A 15957-nucleotide genomic window follows, 5' to 3' on the forward strand; every position below is an offset into this window, starting at 1 on the left:
GTGCAGGTTTGCTGTGTCAATTTCTTTTTGAGTGGCAGGTGCACAGTTGATGGTGCCTCAACACAGATCTGAGCTATTTAGGTAATGAGATAGGTATATAGATTAGCTGGAGGATCTGGGTTACTGGGAGGAACTGCCTGAACACCATCTGTTCATTATTGGCTTTGTGCCAGACATCTGCCATGTAGGCACCTAGATAAGGTGGTATAGTACTTGGCACACAAGCTGATTAGATTTCTTTAAGCTTATAAAATTCAGAGACCTTAGGAAACCTGTTGTGGGCAGGAGGAGGAAGGGATAGAGATGGCGTTGCTCACCAAGATGCTGGGCTGTAGAGTGGATAAGGTCTGCAGGGTTAAGAGTGGTTCCCGAGACCAGCCTTCAGTGCCAGCAGAGTCACTAGAGTGCCCGCTGTTGGAATGAATATAGTCCCTTGGGGCTGATCTAGGCGAGAGCTGGAATTCCTAAGACCATGGGCTTCCGCCCTCATACTAAGGGAGGGATCCACCTATACATAGTCTTTGGCCAAGAGTGGAGAAGTTCTAGAAACACCTTGACTTGGTTTCCACTTTGGGCTGTGACCTTGGGAGTCCTTCCATGGCCATTATGTTAGGCTTCTTTTAAGGCCCAGCCTGACCACCCACCCCATCTGAACTGGTGAACGCTACACTGAGTGCTCTAAACAGATGTTACAAATGTCCTTGTTATTCAACTTGCACTTGATACTTTGTTTTTGGGATTTGAGGTGGGGTCCTAGATAGAACTCAACTAGGTGGACCAGCTGGTTTCAAACTTAGTGTCGTGCAAATTGATTTCTTAAGGCGGGGCACAAAGCTGTCTGGTTAGGGGTGGGAGCAACTTGTCTAAAACTAAAGCTAAGAACATGCTGTGTCTGGATCAGTGAAGGCAGACAGACAACTCGATGCCTTCTGTGTACACAAGTTGAAGAAAATGGCAGCTGTAGCTGATTATGCATCTATTTTGGCTTTGGGGAGGCTAAGGCAGGATCACAGGTTCGAGGCCAGCTTGAGCTAGAAGGACCTTAAAAAAAAAAAAAAAAGCTTCAAAAAGCCGCACACAAAAGCATCAGTTGGCTACACTTGACTAGGCTTGGTTTTGGTGGGGGTGGGGCTAGGGGTGCAGCTGTTTTTAAGCTCTACTCTAATCCCTCACTTCAGTGATTTCAAGTCCCCCCCCCCCCCAAGATGAGATGGTAAAAGCTACCATCACCCTCAGCACCTAGGGACATGGTAGTGGGAGGAGGAAGGCAGAAAGAATGGGGTAGAGCAGCAGGTGGGGGCCCTTGGAGACTGACCATCCCTCCCTTGCCAGATAGTCCTTCTGCCTGAGAACTTCCTGTGGCTGCTCCGCCTCCATGCAGGGCTAATGTCATGTCAGTCCTTCCAGATAATCCTGGCAGTGTTTAAACTGGGTCTTTCATTACCCAGGTAGGCCTTGAACTTGACATGCAGCCAAGGGTGACCTTGAATTGTTGCTTCCCAGCCTCCACCTTTGTCAAGTGCTGGGGTTATAGACATGCACTGCCACACCTGACTTGTTAGGAGCAGCCTGGGACATGCATTACAAGAAGACTAGGGAGAACCAAGATGGAGCCACTGACCATGCTGACCTACAGCCCCTGCCAGGTGTTGACAAAGGGCTGGAAGTAGTGCTTGCTCTCTCTCACCTGCTCAGAGTGCCTGTCACCCGGCAGAGGATAGCCTACAGTCTTCCTACCATTGGTGACTGTCCATCATGCACTAAACACTGTCAGAGATGCAGTCAACACAAGACCAACAGCCCAGCTTTTGTAGACCTTTCCTTTTCCTAAGGGGGACAAAAGGACAACAAAAATGTGAAGTGGCTGGCAGTCTGGGCGGAGGACCTGCTCCTGGAGGAGCAAGCATGCCCAGGGCAGGGAACAAGGTGGGGTCTGGGTGTGGGTAGGATGATGAAGCAGTAGCTCCACATCTGCAGATGGAGGAAGCAGGAGCAGGCCTTTTGGCTCACCTTTTATGCTGGCAGAAGCTGGACTGTCTTGGCCAGTGAGGTGGTAGATGTAGGGTTTGGAGACAAATAGTCCAGGAAGAGTGAGTCTCTGCAATGAGAGCCAAGTACTGAGCACCTCCCCAGGCACTCTGGGGTGGGGTCTTGGCCATGGTGGGTGGCAGGTAATGCCCAAAATAAAAATGACAGCTTCAGAGATAGGTCAGCTCAGGTTGGGGGGAATCTTAGTGCAGACTGCTGGCTCTCCTGACTAGGCCTTTAAGAATGGGGAAATTGTGTACATGAAAAGAAAGAGCACTTCGGGCCAAGTGTCCAGAATCTGATCAGCTCCAACTGGGCCTTAGGCTCAGTCCTCCCCCATCCCCAAGTCAGACCACTCTAGGCAAGACTGGTGTCCTAGTGGCTGACCCTGTGAGTCCCCATGGCACAGCCCACAGTAGGAGCCACAGGAGGCATGAAGGATGGGGATGGAGGGTTCCAGGTGTAGATCACCAAACTTAAAACTGGCTCAAATGTTCCTGGTAGCTTTGCATCTATCTCGGATGCCTTGGTTGGGGTAGGCTCCTTTGGCTTGGATGTAACAACTGGTATCCTCTTATTGGGCCATTGGTAGGTAAGGGTTTGGGATAATGGTTGGCAATCCTGTATGTAGCCTGTTCTCCTTGGCAGCAGGTGGAGGCCTTAGACCAGGGAAGGTACAGGATCTCTGCTGGCATCCTCTAGGTGATGATGTGACTACAGGTGTGTTGCTCCCTAAAAAGGGGCCCTAGAGTCCTTTACCACCTTACAAGAATAAATATTAGCCAGGCAGTGGTGGTGCACGCCTTTAATCACAGCACTCGGGAGGCAGAGCCAGGCGGATCTATGAATTTGAGGCCAGCCTGGGATACCAAGTGAGTTCCAGGAAAGGCGCAAAGCTACACAGAGAAACCCTGTCTCGAAAAACAAAACCAAACAAAAAGAATAAATATTAAGTTGTCTGGTAAGCAGCTTATTAAAGATGGAGGGAGAGAGTTCCTGAGGCCACTTGAATTTGCAAAACCCAGCAAGCAGGAAGGGCTGAAGGGTTTGAAGACCAGTACCTTTGAACAGCTCCCACCAGACGACCCAGCGCTCCTGTCACTAGCTTATAGTCACAGCACCCTCCCTGCTGCTCCTGCTTGCTCTGACTTCCTGGATGGACGGCCATGCTTCTCATTAGACAGAGGCCACATGGAGGCAGCATCCACTCTACTCTGTTGGAGGGAGTTCTGTGTCTCCATGTTGAGATGCCTGGAGTGGGGGCAGTGAACCCTGTTCTCTTACTGAGGACAAAGCCCAACTAGCCTTGTCAGGGGCCCATCAATACACTTCCTCTACTAGAAGCTCTGGGGTGCTCCTGGGTTCAGGAGTCCTGTGACTTGAGGAACCCCTGGGCTGAAAGTGGAGAGGCAGGCTTAGGGGAGAAGATGGGTCTCTTGGGCTGTGCATTCCTTCCCCAGTGCCTTCGTTCCACACGACCTTCCCTCTGCCGCCTGTGTCTGGCACATCTCTCTGGTGGAAAGGGTCCATTCTGCCCTGAGGTGGCACAACCATGGCTTTCACCGCTGTCCTTGGCTTGGGTACAGAAGTACATGTCAATGGCTGCTTAGGATGACTCCTGAAGCCACGACCTATGTCCTGTACCATGCACCGTGAGGACCCAGCTGGCTTTTTCCCTCTACTGCTGTCCCAGCAGACCCCAAGCTCCAGAAGGGCAGAGGCAGCTCCACTTGTAGACTTCTGGACCTACTGTCCACTTCCTGCCAGCAGCCAGTGGCCATGCCCAGAAAGGAGGGCATTGCTGGTGGAAGGCATTCATGCTGGGCCTAAACTGGGGGACTTCTGACACGGAGCACCTGGATCCACATTGCCACATTGAGATGGGAGAAAGTCATATCAAAACACACACACACACACACACTCATTCACTCACTGAACCCACATTTGCTCAAATTTACATTTACTTGAACCCAACAGTTGACTAGTAGTTCTTGGAGGTGTGATCTAGGAGGGCCATGAACCTGGCCGTTTCACAGCAAACAGCCCTAGGGTCCTACCTGGTCAAAGCTAACAGGTCAGAATCTTGTCTGGCTGGGTACAGACAGCTCCGACCAAACCAGCAGAAGTCCACTTCAATTTGAGGGCAAACTTGCCCCAGCGCTCACAGCTCTGTCTGTCCCTGGGATAGTGTCCAGTGTCCCAGCTCTAGGGCTTCCTGAGCTAGGCTGGACTGCACTGCCACCTGCTGGTCACCTCCAGCGCAGCCACAGAGACAGCAGAGGTACAGCAGGCAAAGGTTAGTCTTTTGTCCCCATCATTCCTTCAGGAAGCCTAGCTGCCAAAATATTCCCTCTGGAATTTCTGGAAGTCTTCTTCAGTGAACACAGTGCCCTCAGCCTTCTTCGTCTTCTTCGTCTTCTTCGTCTTGGCCACTACCCGATCACAAGCTTTGCGGCCCTGGTTCTGCTGCAGAATCTGGAAAGGATCTGGAGTGAGGGCATAGACCTTCCAGTTTTGGAAGCACAGGGATGACAGGGATTAGGGCTCAGGGAAGGACTAGACAAACTTGTCACTGTATTCAGTGAGACAGATCCACACAGATCCTGAAGAACAGCTTCAGTATCCCGCTAGGTCCCCCAGACAAACCTGCTGGGTCACAGACTCTGGCACGGTGCTTCTCATGCTGGTCATAAACTTCAGGTTTGCTCTGAGGTGGTCCTGACATTGTCGTTTCTGGTACTCGGCTGTGGGTGGCAGGCAGGGCATGTCATTTCAGACTCACCATTCTCTAGAAGTCTTCTGGGTCTCTTCCCTAGATTATTCCAATAGTCTGGGCTCTTTTCAGTCAAGTCGACTTTGCTCATAGGTCTGGCTGAAAACCCCCACCTACTGGATGGCTTTCAATCAGTCATGTGACTCAGTCACAACTATGTCTTAAGCCAAGCATGCTGGTATACACCTGTGACCCCAGCACTTGGGAGGCTGAGACAAGAAGACCGCCCCTAGCTGCACAACAGGTACCGGATCAGACAGGGTTATGTAGCAAGACTGTTTACAAACAATACAACAAAAACCCATCACCAGCCGGGCAGTGGTGGCGCACGCCTGTAATCCCAGCACTCGGGAGGCAGAGGCAGGTGGATCTCTGTGAGTTCGAGGCCAGCCTGGTCTACAGAGCTAGTCCAGGACAGGCTCCAAAGCTACAGAGAAACCCTGTCTCGAAAAACAAAAACAACAACAAAAAACAAACAAACAAAACAACAACAAAAAAACAAACAAGCAAAAAAAAACCCCATTACCACCAACAAATACAAACAGGTATACCCTGAGCTCAGCTATGTGTCAGCCTTTGAGTGCTGTAGAAGCAGGACACACGGACTCCTGGTCTCATTTCGACAGGAAGAGGATTGAGAAGGATAGGGAGTATTTTAGAGGATTATCCATTTTTCCCTCGGGGGTGAGGGGCAGTCTCACTCTGCAGACCAGGTTGGCCTCAATCAGAGATTCTCCTGCCTTGTTCTCCTGCATGCAGTCTCGTCAGGGTTAGCCACCATACAAAGAAAAACTGAGCAAATCAGACAAAGGGAGGGCCAGAAGCGGAGGGCTGCAATTTTGAAAAAAGTCCTAAGATGGCCTCACCGAAAAGACTGGAAAGTCAGTTGTCAACATCTAGAGCAGTGGTTCTCAATCTTTCTAACACTGCAGCCCTTCAACACAGTTCCTCATGTTGGGGTGACCCCCAATCATGAACTATTTTTGTTATTACTTCATAATTTTAATTTTGCTACTGTTATGAATCATAGTGTAAATATCTGTGTTTTCTGATGGTCTTAGGTGACCCCCACGAAAGGGTCATTTGACTCCCAGGGCTTGTGATCAACAGGTTGAAAACCACTCACCTAGAGAAGGGCATTTGGAGACAGAAACAGTGTTAAAACTTTCAAGCAGAAGACAGGGAGGTGGTGGTGCACACCAATCCTAGCACTCAGGAGGCAGAGGCAGGTGGATCTCTGTGCGTCTGAGGCCAGCCTGGGCTACAGAGCGAGTTCCAGGACATCTAGAGCTGTTACCACAAAGAGACCCTGTCTCAAATAAACAAAAACAAAAAGACGATGATGAAGAAGAACTGAGAAGCTGAAATCAGAGTGATGTGCTTGAAGACCCTGAGGGGAAGTGAGGCCAGGCTCATGATGTTGCTGCTAAGATTAAAATGATCCCTGGGAGAGGTGAGCATGTGAGAGGTGGGGACCAGCCAAGAGTTTCTGTACAATTCAGGCTGAGATGAGGTAGCCTAAACCAGGGTGGCAGCCACTGAACTATCTCCAGACTGGCTGCTTTATTTCTTGAAATAGAGACTATGTTGACCACGTTGGCTTCTAACTCACGAGATCTGCCTGCTTCTGACCCCCTGAATGCTGGGATTAAAGGCATGCCCACAATGCCTGGCTATTGTCCTGGCATTCTTACCCACCCACCCATTATGTACCAGGTTATGTCTGGCCACCAGGGCCACAGACAATCTAGGGTTGGGGTGGGAGGTTAGCCCTGTATCTTGAGAATTTAGCAGCTTCCACTTCAGGACAGGAGTGAAGGGAACCCCAGGAACTGGGCGGTGAGGCACCTTGGCATGGGGACTCTGCAAACCACTAGTGTCCAAACATGCCTCCTAGCTCCACCCTTGCTCACGGTGCTTCCTCTTGGACTCCATCTCTCTTTTTACAGATATTTAAAGGCTGGGTGTGGTGGTGCATGCCTGTGATCCCAACATTCAGGAAGCTGAAGCAGGAGACTGCTTTGAGCCTGAGCCACAGAGTAAGACCTGCCTGCCCAAAACAAAATGAAACAAAACAACAACAAAGACCAAACTTGGAGAAACAAACAATAAAATCCAAGTACCTTAACACCTTTTATTCAGCAGGGGCCACAGACTCAAGGACAAGAAAGCAGCTCACCATCCTGTGCCCCCTTCTCCCGAAGGGTCCGTATGTCTTACCAACTGTGCCATACCCACTAAGATGTTCTATTAGAAACAAGGCTTCTGCTTTGCAGACAGTGTACCTCTAAAGCCCATCAACTCACTTCTTTGCTATTTCTGCTGTGATGGAGGAAGGGACTGTCACTTGAGCACATTTTAAGAGCAAGACCGCCGGGCAGTGGTGGCGCACGCCTTTAATCCCAGCACTTGGGAGGCAGAGGCAGGTGGATCTCTGTGAGTTCAAGGCCATCTGGGGCTACAAAGTGAGTTCCAGGACAGGCTCCAAAGCTACACAGAGAAACCCTATCTCGAACCCCCCCCCCCCCCCCGCGCAAAAAAAAAAAAAAAAAAAAAAAAAAAAAGAAATAAAAGAGTAAGACCGTGGGGACACAGCCTGTTCCCACTTGCACCACCCGAGTAGCTAGCTGCCTGTTTTTCTATCCGTAAAATGGGTCAGCACTGCTAATCTCACTGCTGCGAGGGTCAAATGAGTTAACATTTTTTTTCAGGGTTTAGAAGGGCATCTGGCACACAAAGAAGTAAACTGGTGGCTCAATGCTCCATTTCTTTTTTTCTTTCTTTTTTTTGTTTTTCAAGACAAGGTTTCTCTGTAGCTTTGGAGCCTGTCCTGGACTAGCTCTGTAGACCTGGCTGGCCTCAAACTCACAGAGATCCACCTGCCTCTGCCTCCCGAGTGCTGGGATTGAAGGCGTGTGCCACTACTGCCCAAGATTCTATGTGTCTGTGTATGTATACCCCAAGTGAGCAGGTATCTGTGCAGCCGGAAGAAGGCATCTAATTCTCTGGACCTGGAGTTACAGGTGGTTGTGAGTCACCGTGTGGGTTGCTGGGAACTCAACCCAGGTCCTCTGCAAGAGCAAGTGCTCTTAACCATTGAGTCAGCTCTTACCCAGACGGATACTCCATCTTGCCTCTTGTTCCTGACATACTACCTCTGTTAGCCTTCTTTCTTCCACATTCTCAAGCCTTTCCCGCTAATGCCCCCTTCCTTTCACCTAGCTGCTCTTAGGCGTCCTCAAGCGCTCAGTCTTAATACTGCTTCCTCACAGAAGGCGGATTTGGCTTGTTACTTTGATTCTCCCTTGGGGCACTGCAGAGTCTTTTATTTCACAAGCCTCACACACTTGGCACAGACTTACAGGCTAGCTCCGCGACTCTCTAACGCTTCTCTTCCCACTAAGGCCATATAGTTCATAAGCACCTGGATCTTGCGTTCCATTCACCTCCACAGGCACGCCTTGCCTTGAACTCAACCACACAGCCAGAACTGACACTGAACTTCGGGTCCTCCTGCCTCCACCTCCAAAGTGCTGGGATTACAGGTGTATGTCACCTCTCCCGGCTCCTTCATTCTGTCTCTCATTCTGTTAACAGCCACATAGCAGATAACAGCAAAGACACGCGGCTGAGAGCCCAGACTTGGGAGTTAGATCGCTGGGTTCGAGACCTGCGCCCCACCATTTTAACAGTCTTCTTGCCTTTTCCTTGTTGAATCTCGGGTAATGTTTGGAGCCCTGCCTCGAAGGCGCTGCCCCCTAATCCTGGGAAGCACTCGCGGTCTCTTCCTCAACTCACCCAGCGCGGACTTAGGCACCTTTCCCTTCGCCGAGTTCCGTAGTTTCAGGGCCTGGGAGGCCTTCGCCCTCGCCCTCCGGGTCCGCTTCACCGGAGCCCCGCTCGCCTTGGCCTGGCCGGGGGCGGCACGAGGGGCTGTAAGGACAGACAGTGAAGGACCCTCCCAGTCACTTCCCTCGGGCCCTCCTGCACCGCGCCACGTCCCACGGCCAGCCCTCCTCACCCTCTGACGCCGCCAGAAGCTCCAGGCCGCGCCGCAGCAACGCCGCCGACATGCTGCCGAGCCCCGCCCACACGCCGCGAGCTACTTCCGCCCTGGCGGTGTTCCCTCCTCGGCGGAAACCGGAGCCGGAACCCAAAGTTCCGCAGCGGGCGGAAGTGCCCCCTTGGCACGCAGGTTTAACGGGTTTCCTCCAGCCTCCCAGGAGCGGGAACTGGAGGCGTGTCCAAGGCGCAGAAGCCACATTTGTTGCCTAATTCCTACCCAACAGGCCTTTTGTGAGCCAGGCTGTACCTTCTTCGACAGCCTCGTCTTTCAGCTTCGCTGGTCAATTCATTCCAGGGGCCAAGTATTGAATAGCCACAGTTCCTACAAAAGAAACTGTAAGGCTAGATGTAGTTCTTTTTGTTTCCTTTTGAGACAAAGACACAGATAGCCAAGGCTGGCCTTGATTTCACTGAGGATAACTTTGAACTCCTGATCCTCCTCTGGAATTACAGACCTAAGCCATTTTTGGAAGGCTTAGACAGTTTTTCATGAACTTCAAAGCAATACACAGGTCCTGTGCACCGTTAGAATCTAGCTGGCTTCCACTAAGCCAGTCACATTAAAGACATTTGCCAGTGAGGCAAGAGGGCACACGCTTGTCATCTTAATACTTGGGAAACTTAGCCAGGAGTATTGCTGTGAGTTCCTGGCCAACCTGGGCTGCATAGCAAGATCCTTTCTCAAAAAACCCAAATAGATAAAGAAATAAAGACATTTGTAAAAATGCAAAATAAGGTGCTTTGTTTTGAAAATTACAATTATTTATTGCAAATGCTGTTTATGTTGTTAAGCAATGAGTTGGTCGTTGAGAGAAGCATGCTGTTGGACGTAATGGTGTAACACCTGTAATACCATCACTTGGGAGGCTGAGGCAGAAGAATGGCAAATTTCAGCTCAGCTTAGATTACATACCAAGTTCTAGGCCAGCCTGGGCTACTGAAGAGCTAGGATTTATTAATAGCTTGGTGATAGAATGCTTGGATTTAATCCTATATTTTTGGTTGTGAGCCTAGCCTTTAACGGCTGAGCCATCGTAATGTTTGGATTTAATCCCTAATCTTGAAAGAAAAGTCAGTTCTTAATAAGGAACACATCAATAAATATTACACACTGATGTTCTTTGGATACCTGAGCTTTTGTTTTGTTTTTAACTTTTTAAAATGTGTATGAATGTTTTGCCTATGTGCATGTCTATGTACCACAGGTGTGCCTGGTGCCTGTGGAGGTCAGAAGTGAGCATCAGATCCCCTGGAATGGGAGTTACAGACTACTGTGAGCCATAGGTGCTGGGAACAGAACCCAGGTCCATTGGAAGAGCAGACAGTGCTCTTAACCCTTGAGCCGTCTCTCCTGCCCTGAGTTTTTAAAGAGTGAAGTTTTTTTTTTTTTTTTTTTTTTTTAAAATTTTTATCGAGACAGGGTTTCTCTGTGCAGTTTTGGTGCTTGTCCTGGATCTCTCTCTTTAGACCAGGCTGGCCTCAAACTCACAGAGATCCACCTTGGCTCTGCCTCCCAAGTGCTGGGATTAAAGACGTGCACCACCATGGCCCTGCAAAGAGTGAAGTGTTTTTTTTTTTTTAAATTTTCAGAGCTGAGGACCGAACCCAGGGCCTTGCCCTTGCTAGGCAAGCACTCTACCACTGAGCTAAATCCCCAACCCCAAGAGTGAAGTTTTTAAAGGGCTTCTTAAACAAAAAACTTTGAGAATCTCTAGTCTGGAAATGTCTCTTCTTCACCATTTCGGTTTGTTTGCTTGTGCTGGTGATCAAATGCAGGGGCCCTTTTGCAGCGGGAAGAAATCCTGCTTGGCTTATTTCTCTCTTGGAGGCACCTAACCAGCACTTGGTATGTGGGAGCCGTGCATCACCAGCCAGTTGATGAATGGGGATTGAAAAAGGATATCTGAACTCACTGGGCCAACGTGTATTGAGGATTTTGCACACCTGATACTGTGGAATGTGGGCCACAAGGAAACCGCCGATTCTCCCTGGACAGCCCTCACCATCCAAACTCACTAGCTAATCCAGAAGGGAGACACTCCTAATAACAAACACTAGCAAGGGTCAAGTTCCTGCTGTGTTTCACATGTGTTAACTCCATTCATTACAGTAGAAATTGTCCCAATTTACCAATAGTCTGGGGGAGAGGGAATCCATCCAGTGTAGTTGTCCACATTGCAACAATGTGACCATTAGGTGGCGCTGCAGGACAGCTTTCTTGGGCCTCCTGGTCCACCGCCTGGGTCTTAGTGTAGATGCATGAGTGAGGTCCAGCACTCCTGGGCTGGCTCCCTGCTATCCTTATGGTGCATTCCTCCCAGCCGAGCCCAGTGTTTCTGTCTGGTTTTGCTTGGATGAGAAAGCTGAGGCAGAGCCAACAAGCTGGGCTGCCCAGGATAGAGGCTAGATCTCTTTCCAGAAAAGTATGCAAGGGCAACTGGGTGTCTACTGCTGAGGGGAATGCAGAGGAATGTGTGACCCTAGGCAAATCTACAGCAAAGAGTATCTGTTTCCTCATCTGTTAAACAGGGAATTGGAAGCCGCTTCCTAATAGGGCACCCACCTGTGACCAGGGAAACAATATTTCTGAAGCACCTTCAAGGAGAGGGGCTACTGCCTGGAACTGTTTAGGGGTGACATCGTAGACATAGCCTGTGCTGGCATTCTGTATCCTCCCACTCTGGCATGAACAGATGGACATGGTGGCTTCAGTGGGCAGGGACACCCATGGGTGTTTGCCTCCGGCCACATTTGTCCTGAGTTCTTCTTCTTCTTCTTCTTCTTCTTCTTCTTCTTCTTCTTCTTCTTTTTTTGGATTGAACCCAGGGCCTTGCACTTGCTAGGCAAGCACTCTACCACTGAGCTAAATCCCCAACCCCTTGTCCTGAGTTCTTAAAGATTAGGTTCAGGGAGGGCAGCTGCTTCCTGTTGGTCTCCACGGGAGTTGATGGGTTGGTTCTTGAGGTCTCAGGTTGGTTCCTGTCCTGGCTATGTGGCCCCGGAAAGTCACTTTATTGTTCTGAGCCTCAGTCTTTGCACTGGATCCCTGCCTGACAGAGCCCTATCCCTGGGTCCCCTGGGAATGTGCTTAGCAGGGGGTTAGCTGTGTAAAGGAAACAGGATAATTGGCCATCCTCTAATCCCTTCTATCTTAGAACCCCATTGCTGACTCCTTTGGTCCATCTTGGGATTAGCTTTGCCTTGGCTTCCCTCTGAGGGAGGAATTCTCTAGAAAGCCACACTGCATTTCCTACAGAGCCAGGCCTAGAGGCCAGGGCTGCAAGTGTAGAGCTAGTGTAAACATGAGTGAATGTGGACTGGTTGCATGGATGTGTGAGCAAGGACAAGTGTGTGCCAGCACAGGCATGTACACAGATCTGTGTGTGTACAGATGTGTCAGATGTGTATGAATAGATGTGTGTAGATGCTCATAGTCTTCAACCGTGTTCCAGATTACTTGTTTCTTGAGAGAGAATCTTATGTAGCTCAGGCTGACTTCAATCTGATGCATAGCTGAGGATGACCCTGAACTCCTTTTTTTTCCAAGAAAGGTTTTCTCTGTGTAGCTTTGCGCCTTTCCTGGATCTCTCTCTGTAGAGATCTTGAACTCGCAGAGATCCGCCTGCCTCAGCCTCCCAGTGCTGGGATTAAAGGCATGTGCCACTACTGCTCAGCGACCCTGAACTCCTGATCCTCCTGTCTCTACCTTCTGAGTACTGGGATTACAGGCATGAGCCACTATGTCTGGGTCCCTAACTTATTTAAAAACTTTTTTTTTTTTTTTTTTGGGTTTTCAAGACAGGGTTTCTCTGTAGCCCTGGCTGTTCTGGAACTCACTCTGTAGATCAGACTGGCTTCAAGCTCAGAGATCTGCCTGCCTCTGCCTCCCAAGTTCTGTGATTAAAGGGGTTGTGCCACCACTGCCTTTGTTTAAATTAAAAAATTATAATGATTGGGGCTGGGGAGATAATTCAGCGAGTAAGAGTGCTCCCTGGGCATCATGAGGACCTGAGTTTGTCTCCACAGCCCTCATCTAAAAAGCCAGGTGTGAGTACGCACGCCCATAACCTGTTGCTCTGAGGGATGGAGACAGGAGGATCACGGGACCTTCGGGTGCCTGCCCAGCTCCAGGTTCAGTGAGAGACCCTGTCTCAAGAGCATAGGCTGGGGATTAACGAGCAGGACATCCAGCGTCCTCCTCTGGCCTCTGCATGGGCATGTGCCCCAGATGGCTCATTTGTACATCTAATATATGAGAGAGAGAGGGGAGAGAGAGAGAGAGAAAGAGAGAGAGAGAGAGAGAAAGTGAGAGCGCTAAGCATGCTGGCTCACATCTGCAATCCCAGTACTTGGTAGGCTCAGGCAGGGAGGTTGTCTTTAGATTGAGACCAGGTTGGGCTACAGAGTGAGTTCCAGGCTAGCCTGGGTTACAGTGAGACTTGCTCCCACCTCAATGAAGCAAATGGTTTAGTGAAGCATATTAACTGAAGTGTGGGTGGGTTCACTGGACATCAGTACACGAGCGTCTCCTGTGTTTTTGAGGACCAGTGCTCTGCTGCCACGTTGCTCGGACATCTTTCCGTCCATGTTTTCACTTCTTCCTCCTGACTGCATCCTTTCCTGGTTTTGCTCACTGTCCCTGACTCTGTCTCTATGTCTGTGACTTTTCCCCTTGGGGGGTCTCTGCTTGCTGTCCCCGACCCTCTGTCTCTGTGTCTCTGACTCTGTCTCTCAGGGTCTCTGTTGTCTCTGACTTTGTGTCTCTGGCTCTGTCCATCTCTCTCTCCCTTTCTGGCTCTGACTTCTCCTCTGCCAGTCCCTCAGCCCCTAGCCTCTCTCCACCTTGAAATTGAAAACCAAATGGAATTTCCAGCTGCCGTTCCTACTGGCTGCGAGTGCCCTGGTCTCCTGTTTCCTTCTTGCCACCTCAATGCCCAGCCTCCTGACGTCTCTCAGAGTCGGATCCGGCCTGTCGGTGCTATGAAGCCTCTGACTGGATGGGTACCCATGTGTGCGGCTAAGCACTGCTGGGAGCCTGGCCCCTGCCTGCCTCTGAGACCCTCTACTCTCCACCTGGGATTTTCCTTGTTTTTGGAAGATATTACACGGCCCATGCTCTCTCAGCTTTCATGGCTCCTCAGAGATCTGAGAACCCTGTGGTAGGGGACTGGACTGATAGGAGACTGGGTTTCCAGGGGGTGGGGCTACCACGGGGATTCAGCTCACATATTGTGTGCGCGCAAATAAACCACCTTTTTTGTCTTTCCTGGCCTCCTCTGAGAACTGGTTTTGGAGCAAGGTCCTCACCTTCTCTGGGGGTGCCGGGGGCCCCCAGGCTCCTGCCATCTGGGCCCAGGCTATGAGAATTCTCATGCATTGGCTTTGTGACCTAAGACAGGTCCCAAACTGTGCCTCTGTTGTCCTCATTCATGAATTAAATATAATAGCAGTCGCCATAGGGTTACTATAAGCATTATGCACACAACACCGAAAATATCACAGAGCACAGAGTGAGCACCACACATCTGTAGGGGAATGGCTGTTATATGGGTCAGTGGTGTGTCCTGGGGGACCTGGGTACATCCCTGTGGATGGCTGCTGTGTCTCCATGCTCTGTGATGGCACATGGGGAGGGCTGAGGATGCTGACAGTGCTCTCTGTGAACCTAGAGTTCACAGAGCGATGCGCAGACAGCCCCTCTGTGTGCCTGGAAGGTCCCCAATACCTGAGAGTCTTGGGGGGGTTGGTAGGGGTCTAGGGCACCACCCTCATAGGTGCAAAGTAAGGTTGCCTGACCATGCTCAAAGCTGGTCAGGCATTTAGTTGTCGATTAAGTAACAAACCTTAGCATCCTTGAGCTGGCTGCCTAGGGCAGGTGGGCACTGGGGCAGGACAGAGGAGGGAGGAATATTGGAGACAAAGAGCTCTGTTCAGCTGTGATGGGTGGGAGTAGATATAGATCTTTCTGGAGACTGAGTCCATCCCTCCTTCGTTTCGTTCTGTAATAGTCTCCTTAAACCCAGCCCGTTCGTGGAGCCAACCTCTGTTCCCCTAGGGTAGCTGTCTTCATACTCTGTCAGGATGGCTATTACAGGGCTGGGGAGATGGCTCAGCAGTTCAGAAGACTTTCTGTTCTTCTAGAGGACCTGAGATCGGTTTCCAGCTCCCAACTGTCTGGAACTCCAGCTTTAGGGGGTCTGATGGCCTTCTGATACCTTTTCAGCCTTTTTTCCAGCCTTTGTGGGCATTGCATTCATACACACTTCTACACGGATACACTTTAAGATAAAATAGCCAGGTGGTGGTGTTGGTGCACGCCTTTAATCCCAGCACTTGGGAGGCAGAGGCAGGTGGATCTCTGTGAGTTCAAGGCCAGCCTGGGCTACAGAGTGAGTTCCAGGAAAGGTGCAAAGCTACACAGAGAAACCCTGTCTCAAAAAACAAAAAACAGGGCCGGGCAGTGGTGGCGCACACCTGTAATCCCAGCACTCGGGAGGCAGAGGCAGGTGGATCTTTGTGAGTTCGAGGCCAGCCTGGGCTACCAAGTGAGGATAGCCTCCAAAGCTAAACAGAGAAACCCTGTCTCGAAAAACCAAACCAAACCAAACCAAACCAAAAACAAAAACCAAAAAAACAAAACAAAACAAAACAAAAAAACACCCCAAAACAAAACAACAACAACAAAAAACAACCCCCCAAAACAAAACAAAAAAAAACCAAAAAAGGAAAGGAACTCTATTGCATGCTCTGTAAGTAACTGTATGTGACTCCAGGGCTCTCAATGGCTCGGGTGGCACTCACCATCTGCAGTAGGAACCGAGGTCAGCCGCCCCATTCAAGGTCTGGGCTGGGCAGGGGAATACATGTGGCCACTGTTGCTGCTCCCTTCTCCCTTTCCTCTCTCTTGTTTTGTTTTTTAAGACAGTCTCACCATACAGCTCTGACTAGTCTCCAGCTTATGGTGATCCTCCTGCCTCTGCCCCCTGAGTTCTGGAATTACAGCTGTGCATCACCATACTCAGCTCCATGACTTCTTTTCAACATCTTTCGATTCAGGGAGTCAGGAAGAAGATGTGGAAAGTTTCTTTGGA

General features: G+C 50.1%; 1 protein-coding gene across 1 annotated transcript; it reads right to left on the minus strand.

Moving 5' to 3' along the window:
- Positions 1 to 3971: 3971 nt before the first annotated feature.
- On the minus strand, positions 3972 to 8921 carry Rps19bp1 (ribosomal protein S19 binding protein 1). The gene is made up of 4 exons (XM_036209070.1): positions 8823 to 8921; positions 8600 to 8734; positions 4675 to 4772; positions 3972 to 4503 (listed from the first exon to the last, which is right to left on the minus strand). Exons 1-4 carry the CDS (start codon positions 8872 to 8874, stop codon positions 4360 to 4362), a joined length of 429 nt encoding a protein of 142 aa, XP_036064963.1. The 5' UTR covers positions 8875 to 8921; the 3' UTR covers positions 3972 to 4359.
- Positions 8922 to 15957: the final 7036 nt, after the last annotated feature.

Source organism: Onychomys torridus, chromosome 16, assembly GCF_903995425.1.
Source record: "Onychomys torridus chromosome 16, mOncTor1.1, whole genome shotgun sequence".
NCBI lineage: Eukaryota > Metazoa > Chordata > Mammalia > Rodentia > Cricetidae > Onychomys > Onychomys torridus.

Excerpts from the sequence above, each read along its gene's own strand:
- Rps19bp1 (XM_036209070.1), bottom strand. The coding sequence starts at position 8,874 with ATGTCGGCGGCGTTGCTGCGGCGCGGCCTGGAGCTTCTGGCGGCGTCA. Across the intron at positions 8,735-8,822 it reads GCTTCTGGCGGCGTCAGAGG|CCCCTCGTGCCGCCCCCGGC; the intron begins GTGAGGAGGGCT and ends CTGTCCTTACAG. Across the intron at positions 4,504-4,674 it reads CAGAGTCTGTGACCCAGCAG|ATTCTGCAGCAGAACCAGGG; the intron begins GTTTGTCTGGGG and ends GATCCTTTCCAG.